Below are 16,359 nucleotides of genomic sequence, written 5' to 3'. Positions count from 1 at the left end.
GGTTAATGAAAGCTTGGTTGAAAGGCTGGAATTTTCTGGTTCGATCCTTATCGCGTTCAGAGTTTTGAGGCCCGACATCGAATCACAAAGTCAAATACGTGTAGAGACATAACTTGAGTGTCAAGGCAGATGTGTCTAGGAGGTCTGTCTTTGGTCTGATAACCAAACATAAAGTCAAATACACGAGGAAACCATTCAACTGTGTTGGGTCGATTAGCTCAAGTTGATTACCGACTGGCTGTAATTCCAAAGATTGCGTGTTCGATCCTTATCGTGTTCATTGTGTTTTGAGGTCTGACCTGCAATTGCAGAGTCAAATACGACCAAGAAACAATGCAAGTCAGGCTGATGGCAGACGGGCCACAGCCCGAGAGATTGTGGGATCGAACGTTATAAGGTTCAAAACCGGTCGGTTTTGAGGTTTGACAGGCAATCGCAGAGTCAAATATGTTCCGAGAAGAGTTCCAAATGCGAAAGGTACTGGTGGTGTAGTAGTGGTATTCTTGGACTAATCATCCTACTTCCATGGACTAAGTGGGTTCGAATCCTGCACGTTACCGCAGTTTCTAGTGCTCTGCCGGGGAGGTGGTGGTTGGGGCATTGTCCCCACCGAAGTTTCCGAAGTGTATGTCAAAATACATTTATTTTTACAATCAGTCATAGTGTAATATATTGAAAAAAATCATTAGATTATGTCGAAAAATGATTGGTTGAAAGGCTGGAAGTTGTGGCTTTGATCGTGTTCAGATGTCCCACATCCAATCACAAAGTCAAATATGTGTAGGGACCAGTTGCTGGTATCAGGGCAGATGGGTTAGGGTGATAGAAGACTGGTTACGAGACAGGAGGTTGTAGGTTCCATCCTTATAGGGTGCAGCAAATTTTGAGGCTTGACAGGCCATCGCAGAGTCAAATACGACAAAAACACAAGTCAAGTGTGGCGTAGAATAGCTCAGGCTGATGGCAAATGGGCCGCAGCCAGAGAGATTTTGGGTTCGATCCTTGTGAGGTGCAAGTTTTGAGGTTTGACAGGCCATCGCAGAGTCAAATACGACAAAAACACAATTCAAGTGTGGCGTTGAATAGCTGAGGCTGATGGCAGACGGGCCGCAGCCAGAGAGATTGTGGGTTCGATCCTTGTGAGGTGCAAGTTTTGAGGTTTGACAGGCCATCGCAGAGTCAAATATGCCAGGACACGGTGTAAGTGTGTCGGGTCGAATAGCTCAGTCGGATGGCAGATGGGCTAGAACCGGAGAGATTGTGGGATCGAACCTTATAAGGTGCGACCGCTTTTGAGGTTTGACAGGCCATCGCAGAGTCAAATACGTTCTGAGAAGAGTTCCAAATGCGAATGGTGCTGGTGGCGTAGTAGTGGTATTCTTGGACTAATCATCCTACTTCCATGGACTAAGTGGGTTCGATTCCCGCACGTTACATCAGTGTCTAGTGCTCTGCTGCGGAGGTGGTGGTGGGGGCATTGTCCCCACCGAAGTTTCGAAGAAATGTAACCAGGGGGTTATGGGAAAATGGATGATGACCAGCTGAAATTTAAGTGAGAACAAGGAAGAGCGTGACTTCTCTTAAGACAGTTTTGCTTGATAGTTGGGTATGTAGTCTTATGCTACTATACTGCTCTTGCGCGCTGGGGTTTAAACCAGGGGTCACCAACCTTTTTTAAACAGAGCTACTTCAAGGGTACCGAGTAGTACGAAGGGCTACTTATTTGATACAAACTTCCTGAATAACAAAATTGCACAGATCACCTTAATGATAATAATAATATATGTGAAGAGACCGTTTGATCACATGTCAGTTAATTATTCCTCACAATAATTATTAATAATGATTTCCACAACAATGATGGTATAGCTACACATACATATTTAAACATGCAACTTTTATTTCTGTTTCAACATTTGAAAGTCAGAGGTATCACATCTGATATTTTTGTTCATCACATGATCAAAGCCAGTTACTTTTGCACATAGCGCCTGCTGGTGAATGATCCAGTGGTAATGTAGACATTTTGCAAAGTCTGGGTCACCTTTGCATTGCGTCATCGCAATGCAAACAACAGCCGACACCAGCTTTTCCAATGGTACTTTTTTCTCAACGAAGAAACGGGATCCAACCCTCCGAGGCGCACCCGCCTTCAAACCTCTAGTCTGGGCCTTTTCGGTCGGATTGCGTTGCCCCGCGACCTGTTCCGAGGATTTACGGACCTGACGACGTGGTGTTGGCTACCTCTGGTTTAAACACACAACCTCAGGACTTTTAACCCATGTTATATCACTTTGAGCTATTTGACCTTCGACACATTCACACAGTTTCACATTCACATTCACGGTCTCCTCCACATGGTGCATTGGACTTCAAAATCCACTGCACCTCATAAAAAGTCAGTAGGCTATTTTAGTGTTTTTCTCTTGTTTTTTATTTTCAATCCTACAAATTGTATCCTAAACTATAATGATCGGGGTCATTATAGGGGTTTTATGCATTGGGACGTACAATAGTACATCTTGTTAAATGAGTTCCCTGCAGGTTGGACAGTCTGAAGCCGTTCACTCTAACACTGAGATCACACTAAAGAAACACTGTCACAGTTTGTGTTTGAGGCATTTAAGAACAGACACGTGGAGAAATATGTGTCGTCAATATTCAGAGTACAGTGCCAAGTATGAATTATAGATGTAATATCCAATGAGGCCACAAGATGGCAGCAAACATCAACTTTAAATCACATCAGTGGCTTCATGTTGTGTCATGTACAAAAAACATTATTTTCTTTACCGTTATTCATCTGCAACCGAGTTTTCAGATCATGTCCCACCATCCCAACAAGCTGCAGGACACAGAAGTAGAACATGATGTTAAAATAGATTGGGAGCTTTAGAGATGAAAGGGTTGGTTCACAGTTCACAGTTGTAAAACAGTAGTTCACTATTTTTGGGGGGATTCCTCAGATGCAATAAGCAGCAAATACGCAGCTAGTGTTAAGAGTTCCTCAAGCAACGTTCTTAGTCAGTGATTGTGTGAATGCAGGAGGTTTGACAGATGAATCTGGCCTCACTTTGAGTGAAAACAGAGGCTACACCTCCATACTGTGAGACCTCTAGACCTTCAGCGTTTGCTTTTCTCACTCTGTCAAGATTGATTATGAGACATTTCCCAAACCACTGGCTGACTCTGATTGGCTTTCCTCACTAAATGAAGTTCTTACAGTCAATATTAATGAATGTTTATAATCTTAATCTATTTTCAAAGCCTCAGGAAAAACAATATTGTGTCTCTTACACAGACAATTTCTATTATTTCAGGTTCCAACACAGAAAATATCACCTGGCTGTTGTTAGGTTCAAGGAACCTCTAGACTGTGGGGAAACCGCATGTAATCCAGCCTCTTACACAAAGAGAGCCGGTTTCAATTATAAACAAAGCATTTAATACCTCTCATGCTAAAACAATTGCATAGTGGAGTACATTATTTACAGTTACACCGAATATGACCTGCTCACCCCACAAAACGTTACCACCCACCCAGTGGTACAGGAGCAAGAGGCCGGAATTTCTTTCTCTCCCACCTTACATAGTTCAAAAAACCATACTTCCTATTGGCTAAATCCAGCTGGCTCCTCCTCCTCGCAGGACCTCGCACGGGTATGACCTGTAATTGCCTGTCTAGAAATCGATCTGTCCCTTACTCCAAACATACTATTCTTTACAGTTTAAAACATTCAATGACTGTCTTTTATGGCTTAACACTTCTATGGTAAACATTCTATATAAAGATAAGGATTTGCAACTTTTGGCAAAAACCTTCACAAGTTTCACAAGCAAATATAAAGGTGCTACTAAGATACACTTCTAACTACAAATTCTAAAACACTTCTACAATTATGAATCTTCTAATTATGTATTCCAAAACACTTCTAATTATGATTTCTTATTTATGAATCATTAAACACTTCTATTATAATTTCTTAAAACATAGTTCTAAACCCAAATTTCCTACAACTGTGAGGAAGAGATGTAGAACGAGGAAGAAGAAGAAGATGGAGTACAATAAGACGCTGCACTGTTAGGTGAGTTACCGCAACTTCCTGTTTACAGTAAAACAGCTTTACCATGACTGTGCTCTACTGTAACTATAGTTTACAGTATGATACTGTAAATATGTTCTGGAGTACAATCATGTAATTGTGTTTTAAAGTACACAACTGTAAATATATACACATTATTTATAGTAGAAGGTACAAGTCCTGGGATATGGAGAGGCTCTCTGGAGGTAGAACTCATGTCTGATGTGGGACATGAACATTATGCTTGAGGCTGATTTAATTTGGTGAACTGGGAGAGGATGAGTTTATTCAGAGGTGACTTTACTCTACCTGGAACCAGCCAGACTTCCTCCTCCCTCCTCTTCCTCTCAGGGATGTGGTCTTCTTCAGGGTCTCCTCTGATCCACCTCTCTGTGTGGAGAAACACTGGAGACAAATACAGCTGCCACCTGAGCATCTGTTTTCAAATATTATATAAAATGTTGTATTTCATAACTGTTCCCTGAATAAAAGATGATCATTTATAATATCTCCTAACAGAAAAACCTTTGAACCTTTTTACTGAAATGCTTCAGTAAATATAAACCAGTAGCTTTCTGTTTTAAACGCTGATTTATTGTTTTTTTAAGACTCCATAACATGAGTGTAATAAAGGGAAATCATACATCAATATCTCAAGTATTTATTGATTGTATTTACTTGATGTACAGACTCAGTCAGCTGCTACCTGGTGAACACAGATGTTCACTTCTCTGCAGCCAGAACTACTGCAGTTTACAGTAAATGAAGTATTTTAATGAGGAAAAGAGAACGAACATTATCTCTCTTTGAAAGATCAACCAAAGATAATTCTCATATTTACATTGTTGTTTGTTATTGCATCATTACTTTGAGATGATTAAAGTCTTCTCAGCATTAAATGAACTAGAACATCATCCCATTATTACACAATACACAAATGATACCGACTCATGATATCGATAGAACAGTTATGGCCTCTACTTGTTATCCCAACAGAACAATTCATCATAAATATGAGCAGCTTAAAGAATAATCCATAATTATCATCACACCAGCTGACTACTGTAAACACAGTGTTAGTACTTGCACTACACTGATATTATCATCTAACCATCAGCAGACAGAAGACATCAGCACTTTACCGCCACACTGACGACGGCTTCACCAGATTTCAAACTGCTTGTCTTTCTTAAAGGATGTTCTGTCCACGATGTTGTTCCTGAAGAGTCTAGAGAGAGAGAGAGAGAGAGAGAGAGAGAGAGAGAGAGAGAGAGAGAGAGAGAGAGAGAGAGAGAGAAGAAGAATATGATGGAACAGGGTTCACTGATCTGTGAGAACAGCTGTGTGGATTAATGCCCGGTGCTCACCGCACAGTGTCCATGGAGGGGTTGATGGAGACCAGCTGGAGTAAGTTGTCAGTGGAAGCATCAGTGATGTTGTTGTGACTCAGACTGGAACACAGAGGAGCATTTGAGACTTTATATGTGGAGGCAGCAGCTCCAGATTCAGGTTTATTCGTAGGGTTACTGTGTATGACTCCAGCTGTTGCTCTAACAAATATAGATTTCTGTCACATGAACACATTACAGATGGACACTCACTCCAGGACTTGTACTTTGTGCAGATGTGTGCTGAGTCTGAGCAGCAGCTGGTCCGTGAGCTGACAGTGACTGAGGTCCAGCTCAGTCAGCCCCTCAGACAACTCCAGCATCAGGGACAAAGCTCCACAGGCCCTCTGATCCAGTGTGGTGTGACTGAGGTCCAGCTCTCCACCCAGGGCTCCACAGAGGGACACTGCCCGTCTCACTGTGTCCCTCTCGCTGTTCACAGGAACCAGGGACAGCAGCTGGAGGAGGACGGCTTTACTGGCTCTAAACAGGAGAAACAGAGCAGACTGTTGGGATGAAGAAACATGGAAACTAGCTTCTTCTCTGGTCATTCTGTGGTCTTTCCCACCTGAGGAGGACTCGGTCTAGGACAGGAAACAGCAGGTCCAGTCCGCTGTCCTCCACCTCACAGTCCTGCAGGATGAGCTCTGCTTTCTGGCTGCTGCGTCTCAGGATGGTGGAGACGGCCCTGCAGTCCTCAGCAGTCAGCCTGAGAGTCTTACTGACATCCAGCTCCACACAGGAGGAGCAGGACAGATCCAGCCTGTGCTGCACGGTCCTGAGCAGGTGGACTGCTGCCCCCTGCTGGGCGTCAGAGGCAGCACAGCTGTGGACAAACCTCAGGAGCAGTTTCCTGTCAACACTGGAGGAAAAATACATCTAAAAATCAAACAAATAAGATAAGCAGAAAGGTTCATTGATCAGATACCGAAATGATCTGCAGATTCACATTTACTCCAAACAAAAGACACAAATAATATGAATTAAAGGATAACTATGTTTCCTGACAACTTGTACTCTTATTGTTGTAGTTTTCTCCTTCATTTCTATCAGTCACAACAACATAGAGCCCGTTAATAGATAAGATCTGGGAACATGGTGACGTCACCGATAAGCCTTCTGATTGATCGAGACACACAAGCGGTCGGATGATCAGACAAGTTGGAAACAAAGCTTCAGGTTAAACAAACTTCTGTGAAAGACACGGTAAACAATATGTTTATTACTGATAGAATAGAACAGAATCATTGTGTAATGTCACCAGGGATCTTTGTTTAGTGAGAACAAGTCACAACAACACGTATAGACATGATTAAACAGGATGATAAAAAACCCAAATAGATCACCCTTTGAACACAATCCTGTCCAGAAAGGGAAGCAGACGTGTGACGCTCTCCTGTAAGAAGCGGTTCCTCCTCAGGTTCACCGTGATGGTGTGAGCTGACGACTGCTGAAGCAGATAGTGAAGAAGCTCCCAGTTCAGACAGAAGCTGCTCAGGTCTCCGCCAACCTTACTCAAGAAGGAGCGGGTCAAGTCCTTGTCCTGGATGTCATGGAGGAGCGAGAGCAGCTGCTGGGAAGTCTTCTCACTCAGTCTGCAGATAGAACACGTATGAATATCTGTTAGAAGAGTCCAGGATGAATACATTACATCAGTATGGAATACTGCTACCTGATCGTTAGAGGGCCATCATGAAGCAGCAGTGGGAGGAGACCCAGAGCAGGAGCACAGAACTCAGTCAGGTCTAACCGTGTGACTGTCCAGTATCTCAGCAGGGATGCCAAACTACTGACAACCTTCAACAACACTCTCTGTGACGGCTGGGCTTTCTGAGGGGAGAGAGAAAGCTCTTCCACAGCCAGCCGACGGTCCGCTTCCCTTCTTCTTACCCATCGACACAGTAGCAAGGCCATGTCGCTGGAAAGCCTGGAAATAAAGAAGAATGAAGTCACACAACTGACTGGACATTCACAGTGGAAAGGATGGAGTCATTAGAACTAAAGGCAGTAAAGATATCAATGCGTACCTCAGACTGTGTACTTGTGTTGCTCCTCTAAAGAGGAGGGAGGCTCCTCTGAGAGACATCTTTCTGGGTGTGAGGATGAGATCCACTTCAGAGCCACAACGTCTGAGAACCGTCCCCACAGACTGGCAGGTTTTCCTGGGTAAGCCTCCCGTTAACCGGAGGGTGAAGCCCAGCAGCTGCAGCAGAGAGGACAACTGCTCGGCCTCCTCTCTGGATCTGACACAGATCAACGTACACACTGTCTGGAAGAAGTCTGGATCACAGCTGAAACAAGATGAAGTGTGAAACCAGCAAAGACACACTGCATTATAAACCATCTCATGAACAATGTCTTTCATCAGGGGTGACATTTAGAGAAGACAGAGTGTGATGTAGTATTGTCTGTGATATCACTCTAGATTAAAATACTGACATTCTTCTTTATGAAGATAAACTTCGTAAGTCGTCATATACATTCAGGTACAAACATGAAATGTGACCTCTACATCTAACTGATCCTCAGCAGTGGGCGGAGTCACTAAGGGATCAGTGTCTCGCTCAAGGACACTTGTAAGGGTTCATGTAAATTACAAAACACCGGTTATTATGAGCTGGGTCTTTTTTGACAAACCTCTTCTGAAGTAAATATATAGTATTATAAAATATGCAATATTAGTCAGAGTTACCTGAGCTGTGAGATAAAAGGCAGACACTGTAGGAAACTCCTCACTTCACTCTCTTCATGTGAGCAGCCTTTCAGCTCCACTTGTTTCTTCTCTGGTTGGAGTTTCAGCACTTCCAGGAGGATGGAGGTCTTTCTCTCTGAGAGGTCTATGGACCAGACTGAAGGAGCTGACTGGAGAACTGACTGTAATGATGGAAGGAGACTCAGACCTGTTTCAGTCTCACAGTCCTTCAGGTGAGAGTACAGATCCAGCAGGAAACCAATCTGATATGTGTGATCATTCTTATTCAAAGGGAATGTTTTGTATGAGCACACTGATGATAACAGCTCCAGCATCTTCTCTCCTGTCTGTTCTCTCTCTGCTGCTGCACAGAACAGATTCCCAAAGAACTTGATTCCTTTAGAACGATCTGACCAGAGATGATGAATACTGAAATAATAAAGGAAACATGTACAATTTTAAAAACCAGACACGCATCAGTGAATTTAATGATGTTCTCCCAACTCAGGATATGGTGTTTGGTGAGAATATTGCAGTGATGGTGACTTTTGTTTTTTTTATCAAGTGTTTTTAGGGCTTGTTTATGGATGTATGACATGTGTGTACTGTTTACAATCTAATGACATTTTGACTGAACATCACGTCTGGACTTTGACTGACTCACAACACAAACACTCATCCTGTCTCTGGACTTACTGCAGGTTTGCTTCCTGCTGCTTTAGTTCACTTTATATCATTTTGTAATGATCGCAAAGTCTGCCTTTGTGTACGGCAATCATGAATGTGGAACCTATTGGTTATTATTTCCCTTCACATATTTAAAGTGCTGTACTTATGAATCTCATCAGCTGCCTGTAATGATTACACAGGATATGAATAGGGTCTGTTATTGTTATCGTTTTATTTGACCTGGCTTGTATAAATTGTGACGGAGATGGTGCGTGCAGACAAGGGAAGCAAGCGATGTTTAGTGGAGTCAGAGAACACGGTTTTCCGGCGAAAGCTCGGCAAAAGGATCCGAAGCAAGCGTCTCCTGGATTACAGAGCTGGAGGCTTCACTGGAAACGGCTCAGAGGACCAGCAGCTAGACGGGCTGTGGTGAGGTAGCACGAGTTCTGTGGACAAAGGAACCGCAGCGTCTCGCCACGCTTCCACCTGTTGGTGACTTTGTTTTGGGGATTTATTTGTCATCGGACTGTTTTGTGTTACTTTAAGGAACGTTGAAACTAACGGGACTCTGGGTTTGAGTGACAGTTTGTAAATGTTTAGTTTATTGTGCTGGAGGACAGCGGGGCCTCACGGTTTGTGTTTTGTTTGCTGCAGTGCATCCTGTATGCCGTATGAATTTGCTGTATATTAATATATGGTATTATATTTAACTGGCTGTGTGGTTTCCTTTGTGTCTGATGTGGTCCGTCATTATAGTGAATAATAGAGAGCCTTTCAGCGTGTTTCTGTGTGTTCAACCATGTCATGCAGTCAGATGTAGTGTCTGTTTACCACCAACTCAGATCCGCCCGTGCCCTTTAATTTTAGCGTCTGTACTTTTCCCTTTTTAGGTTTATAGAATGAGGTGGATTGTTACAATTTACAACACACTGATGTTATATAATAACAAAATATTTTCTTATGTTTTCAGGGTTTATTTTTAATCAACTGAGATGTAAATAAAATAAAGCCAACAGCAGTTTTACCTGCAGGTACTTTCATTTGTGTGAGATGTGTTATTATTTGTGTATGAGGAGGTATTAGCAGCACTGAGCTACACTGTTCTTATTATTAATATTCACATCCTCTATTATTCTCATACAGGCAGGAGACTGTGACATGTTTCCAGACTTGTTGCAGTTTAATATTTCACATAAAAAGCTGTGTACTCCCAAACTCTTTGCTCTGCTTTACTGGTTCATCAGACAGAACTTCATTCAGACAAGTTATCTTTACTGACGGTGATGTTTCATATTGAACGTCAGACGACTAGAAGCACGAGTGAGTGGTTTGACACGAGGTGCACTGGAGTAAGAGCATGATTATACTGACACTGTTATTTATTGAATGGAGATCTACTTCTGAGTGAAGAATGTATTCTGAATCACAACACCAAACATCTGACTGAAGCGTTTTAGTTCTGTAGCTGTTTGTGGAGAAGTAAATATGATCCACTTTAGTTTAATAACTGTTGGGTTGTTTAATCTATTATAAAAACTCATGTTTTATCAAATCATGGAAAGTAAAATGACCTTACCTGAGCTGTGAGATAAAAGGCAGACACTGTAGGAAACTCCTCACTTCACTCTCTTCATGTGAGCAGCCTCTCAGATACACTTGTTTCTTCTCTGGTTGGAGTTTCAGCACTTCCAGGAGGATGGAGGTCTTTCTCTCTGAGAGGTTTATGGACCAGACTGAAGGAGCTGACTGGAGAACTGACTGTAATGATGGAAGGAGACTCAGACCTGTTTCAGTCTCACAGTCCTTCAGGTGGGAGTACAGATCCAGCAGGAAACTACTCCGATATGTGCGATAATAATCATTATTCAAAGGGAATGTTCTGTATGTGCACACTGATGATAACAGCTCCAGCATCTTCTCTCCTGTCTGTTCTCTCTCTGCTGCTGCACAGAACAGATTCCCAAAGAACTTGATTCCTTCTGAAGGTTTTGATGACTGAGGCACAAAACTGAAATAACGAGGATTATAAAAACATGTGAAGAACAGTTTGTATCAAACAAAACTCAACAATTTTCTAAACTGGAATAAAAAACTTCTCGTTTCTCGTGAAAACAGAAATGGTTAGAAAGGTAACCAGTTACCTGAGCTGTGAGATAAAAGGCAGACACTGTAGGAAACTCCTCACTTCACTCTCTTCATGTGAGCAGCCTCTCAGCTCCACTTGTTTCTTCTCTGGTTGGAGTTTCAGCACTTCCAGGAGGATGGAGGTCTTTCTCTCTGAGAGGTCTATGAACCAGACTGAAGGAGCTGACTGGAAAAGTAGCCTCAGTTTTGGAATGACAGCTGAAAACCCTTTAGTCTCGAAATGCTGATAAAAGTCAAGAAGGGTGTTATTTAAGTCAGTGGTGACAGAAAACAAGGAGAGGAGCGTCTCCACTTCACTGAGAAAGATTTGTCCTTTATGTCCTCCGTAAAGTGCTGCTTTCAGGCATAAATCCAGTAACAGCTGCTTCTTGTTCCTCTCCAGTGTCCGTTGCTCCTGGTCCTGTAATGCTGGACCTGTGTGTGTCATCCTGAAGCTGCATGATAACAAACAGATGTATCAAACAGCACACGTACGGTAAAACTCTGTAGCATTCACAGTTGTAAACAGACACAATGTTAACACTGTGCTGATGTTAGATATGATCTATGACATGTAAACAAGCTGTACTGCTTTAAGCCTCTGTTATACTTTCCACGAGGACGTCACACGGATATGAGCCGACGAGGAAGCGTGAAAATGAGCATTTCTAATGCTGCAATGAATATTAGAAATACATGAAAGTTTACTTCTCTGCTGTGTATTAAGTCTCCATCTTAATGCTGATCCACATATCTGCATTAAGGTGGAGACCTCCCACCAAACAATCAACGGTTTTACAAAAGGATGAAACTTAAATTGTGTGGAATCAGCATCACGTACAAACAGAAGCTACATACCTGAGTGAGCTGATGCGTGGCAAAGCCTCTAAGAGAGACGTGCACAGACTCTGGCAGACTGGAGTTTCTCTCTCCCAGTGGAGGCAGACGTTAACCTCCGTAGGACTCCTCTGCATGACTCTCACTGCTCTTTCAAACAGCTGTCTTTGACCCTCAACTGGAAGGTGCAACTGATTTCCATCAAGGCCAAGTAAGCTGATGTGGTCCATCTGCCCTTCACTCAGAAGCAAAACCCTCCACAGCTGCAGCAGCAGAGGGTCACACCTTCATTTGAAGAATAATCACAGACCACGTCCTCATTATTACAATAACCGAGTAGAGAAACAGTAAAGGATCATTAAAGTGTTTATGCACAGATGCTACCGCTACATTGAATTGATTTCTGTTCTATTTCCTCATCATCAATACGTCTTCGATTAATTAATGAAAATAAGTGGTTACACATGAAGAACAGTTCAATTGTACTTAATTAGATGTGTTGTAATCTTAACAGTCATTTGACACTTAAAACACGTGCTCACTCATACCTTTGGACGTTTTTAAGGCATCCGAATAGTTGTCTCATTCCTTGTTCTGATACCATGACGTCCTCAAGGTTCAGCGATATTTTCCTCTCCGTCGACTGAGCGACCACATAGGCCACAGCACAGCAGGTGAGAGGGTCCAGACTCTCTCCACTGAGATCCAGATGGTACTTCAGCTTGTCCAGGAGGTTCCTGCATGCTTTAGGACACTGGGACTCATACAAGCACTGGCATAGGAACAGTGTGTCCACATCACGCCCACTGTCCTCAGGACCAGCCTCATCTGTCTCACACAATGTGTCGATCATTTCCTCAAAGAACCAGTTCGATGTATTCTTGAGCTCCTGAGCTGGAATCAGAAACTCCATGAGACTCGGGCTCTTCACATTCAACAATCTACACATGAAAGGGATCAGATGTTTCATGTGTTTCTTCTCCTCAGTGAGGCTTTGCTGAAACACATCCTTGATTTGATCTGGATTCTTCAAGAGCCACAGCGCTGCAAAAAACTCCTGCATGGTGTAGTGGAGAAATGCATATGTGGTGGTTTTCTCCGAGGGGTGGACTTTGATAACAAGTGGATTCAGGAAGGAAAGGACACAGCTGTCTTCACAGGGAAGTTCTGTCAAGTTCACAGATTTTCCTTCAGTTGCATGAAAAGCAACCTCAGCCAGAGATAGTATTTCATCCCAGTTGGTCTTGCTGAAGAAATCTAGATCTTTGGGTTTTTTTGGGCTGTTGATCTGAAGGCAATGGCGAACAATATTGATGTAGATGTCAGCTATACTGCACGGCTGTGGAGAGTCTTCTGGTGTCTCAAATAAAAAGCAGACAGACACCATCAGTGCATACATTGGGACATGGCAAAGAGTGAACAACTCCAAGTTGCTCAAAACCTTCTTCTGTTCCTCTCCGAGCATTGTAGATAAGTATGTTTGTATGGCCTGCTCATTAAAGCCTTTCACCTCAACTCTGTGAAAGTCTTCAGAAGGGAAGCGTTCTTCATCTTCCGGTCTCAAAGTCACAATGACCTTGGCATCAGACAGTAGGTCCTTCTCTACAAGCCTCTTCACTGGTGGATGGTCAGACAGATTTGTGATTCCATCAAAAATGAGCGTGACTTTGTCAGAGTTGTTCTTTATGTCCAGTAAAACCTCTTCTTTGCCTTCATCTGGTTCACTGACCCCACCGAAGAGAAGATCCTCCAAGTTCTTGATGTCGGATTTTTCTCTCATGTCAAAGTAAAACATGTAATCAAGCTCCTCGTTGTCTCTTTCTGTCCACAGCTTCAACATTTGGTGAGTGACTGCTGTCTTTCCAATCCCAGGTTTACCGACCAACAGTATGTTTCTACCTGTTTTCAGCAGGTCACTGGGGGAAGTTTCTGCTTTGTTCTCGGGGATGTATGTCCTTAACTTCTTAGAGCGACTCTTCTTGCCTTTCCTGCTCTTTAAGTTCTTGACTTTAACTGGAGAAGAAATGTTTTGTGTGTCTAACACAAGTGACGTGTACGACAGATCGGGCTTATTGTTTCCTCCAAACAGAGTTTTGTTTGCCGTCCAAAACTGATTTGATAATTCTTGTGCATTTGACTTCAACTTTTCCTGATATCTGTGGCACGGACTTGAGCCTAAAATAAAAACAATAGTGAGTAAATAAATATACTATATATAATACACCAGCACAGTATTTGCACGCACACACATTAAAGGGTAACTTTGGTATTTTTCAACCTGGAGCATATTTTCCCATGTTTTTGTGTCCAAGTGACTAACGGGGACAATATGTTTTAGTTGGTCCAGTATCAGAGAACCCTGGGGGTACCCTGATATGTCAGATATGTGTAGTGAATTAAAAACCACAATATTTACCTCCGAGTAGTATAAAGTATAAAGTATCAGAAAATAGAAATACTCAAATAAAGTTTAAGTATCTCAAATTTGCACAGAAAATGTTTATTGACAGCTATAGTTACTGTCCATTGTATTTGTTATTCTTTTTTTGTTTCTTACCCATTTGTTACGCGTTTAAAATAAATAAATGACAATAAAGTGGAACAATAGTTGTCTACATGAATAGTATATGACTGTATGAAAATAATGCACGAAAGGCATATTGTTTGTTTTTATTCTCTCCTTTCCTTTGGTAAAGGATGGTGCAGTGTATCCTAAGCTAAAGGAGATAAGAAAGGAAGCATTGAAGCACATTGACGGTGTGATCACATGACAGCCCGTTCAGCAGCGTTCTCCCTCAATACTAAACCAGTTTAAAACACTGTTGTTCCCATTAGTCACAGAAACATCACATCAGCCCCATAAAGCTAAATAATAAAGATGTTACACACTATCAGGTAGAACTGTGCTTTCACATACCTTTTAAGTAGCTTGTGTCTGTTTGTGAGTCTTCGTTGAAGGGAAAGCAGCTGATCCAGTAGTGCAGGTCCTTGTCTAAGGTCCTCTCTCTCGTCACGTAAAGAATCCTGAGGAACTCGTAGCAGGCTGCTTCCCCCTTTCTTTTGACCGAGTCCAGTATTTGTGTGCGTTTATCGTAGTCATTTCGCTCTGCCTCTATTACACAAACCTCCTCATCACTCAAAACGTGTTTCTGATTCAAGTTCTCCAGAATCACTGAGAGATTCTTTAATTTTCCCACGAGAGATATTCTGGCACTTCCGACGTATTCTAAGGCAGACTGTGTTGTACAAGCCATGTGTCCTCACGTCTGTGTGTTCTGCACACGGATCCAACTTCAATGATCTGGAGAACAAAATAAAAGCTTACATAAACAGTTAATTACAACAATGATTCTGACTGTGATGTATGAACTATTATGTCTCTCACATCTTCCAGAGTGTCTAAACATCATGCAGCTGATGCAACATTTAAAAGTTGATCAATTCCAACATGTCTTTCTGAAGAATGTGCTTCCCAAGATAAGAGGATGGGGAACCAAACATCCATGTCTCACATTTACAGATCTATCTGCACACTACATTCATACTGTCTGCAGAACAGGAAACGGGTCTGGCTGAACCCGCTCATCTCCTCAATGTTGTGCCTTTAACTGAAACATGCTTAAAGAAATCTGTGCCTGACTGACATGTAATGAAAATACATATTTTTTTAATATTTAATATATATAATTGGTATTTCTCGACCCATACATATTAAGTAATTTGTTCTCACTGATTCTCTTTTAGCCTTGATAATTTAGCTTCTAAGCTTTCTCCCTACTTTGAGATTGGAGAACGTGCACATCTTACAACCTTTAAAAGAAAACTTAACACACAGTTTGTACTTTTTGCATCTTTTAAACTGCACAGAGAAGAATACTGAGACACTTTGAGGAAGTACTGGGATGTTAGTGAACTCAAACAGTCCTAAATCTGAAATAAAGAGCTTTACATGAGCTACTAAAACAATGAAACGGACATATTTCTAAACATTGTAATCACCACAGGTTTATTATCTAACATGATGAGTCTTTGGACAATGCCACGTGGCAACAACAGAGTAGGCCTCTGTGGTCTGTTCTCTTGCTCTCCCTTTAAAAACACAGTTCTTCTCTTCTTCCTCACTAGAAACGCGCTCTACAACAACAGTCCATGAGCAGTTACCTCTCCTGTGTGGCCCAGTGGGAGCCTCTCATCCCCGGGGAGGTGGACTGGGTTTCTCTCTGTGTCCGCGGGTCCAAACCGAACAGCCTTCATGCACGATGTCTGAACGTTTCCTGCTCCGTTTTTACTTTCACTTCCTCAAACACTCTCGATGCTAGAAGAGGCCACAAGAGTCGCCTGTCGCAATGTTTTTATGATGTACATATGATCCCTCGATGCTTTTTAAGCTTTATATTTTATGCAGCTCGGAGCTTTGTTAAAATAGGCCACAAGACTGCTGCTTTACGCGGCGTTAACAAGCCCAACAAACCTGCATTTGCAAATAAAATGACCAGAAAACAACGTGTGACGTAGTTATTGGTTCACATTTGTGATAATTGGCCGAGGAAAAGGACAGGATTTATCA

General features: G+C 42.2%; 1 protein-coding gene across 1 annotated transcript; it reads right to left on the bottom strand.

Annotated features, from left to right (window-relative positions):
• Nucleotides 1–4,727: 4,727 nt before the first annotated feature.
• On the bottom strand, nt 4,728–16,293 carry LOC142952738 (uncharacterized). Its single transcript, XM_076094641.1, has 14 exons — nt 15,954–16,293; nt 14,710–15,093; nt 12,341–13,967; nt 11,814–12,077; nt 10,973–11,410; nt 10,408–10,839; nt 8,163–8,591; nt 7,498–7,761; nt 7,143–7,397; nt 6,817–7,065; nt 6,039–6,332; nt 5,684–5,953; nt 5,450–5,533; nt 4,728–5,310 (listed from the first exon to the last, which is right to left on the bottom strand). Exons 2-14 carry the CDS (start codon nt 15,044–15,046, stop codon nt 5,244–5,246), a joined length of 5,010 nt encoding a protein of 1,669 aa, XP_075950756.1. The 5' UTR covers nt 15,047–15,093; nt 15,954–16,293; the 3' UTR covers nt 4,728–5,243.
• Nucleotides 16,294–16,359: the final 66 nt, after the last annotated feature.

This window comes from Anarhichas minor, unplaced genomic scaffold (assembly GCF_050575085.1).
Source record: "Anarhichas minor isolate MPS153535 unplaced genomic scaffold, ASM5057508v1 ptg000018l, whole genome shotgun sequence".
Lineage (NCBI taxonomy): Eukaryota > Metazoa > Chordata > Actinopteri > Perciformes > Anarhichadidae > Anarhichas > Anarhichas minor.
The sequence above is the reverse complement of the archived record's forward strand: the minus strand, read 5'-3'. Positions and strand labels throughout refer to the sequence as shown.

What these genes read in the sequence shown, in the direction of transcription:
- LOC142952738 (XM_076094641.1), bottom strand. Translation starts at nt 15,046, where the DNA reads ATGGCTTGTACAACACAGTCTGCCTTAGAATACGTCGGAAGTGCCAGA. An exon ending in AGACACAAGCTACTTAAAAG is followed by an intron (nt 13,968 to 14,709) that starts GTATGTGAAAGC and finishes TTTTTATTTTAG; the next exon opens with GCTCAAGTCCGTGCCACAGA. An exon ending in CCTTTTATCTCACAGCTCAG is followed by an intron (nt 8,592 to 10,407) that starts GTAAGGTCATTT and finishes TTATTATTTCAG; the next exon opens with TATTCATCATCTCTGGTCAG.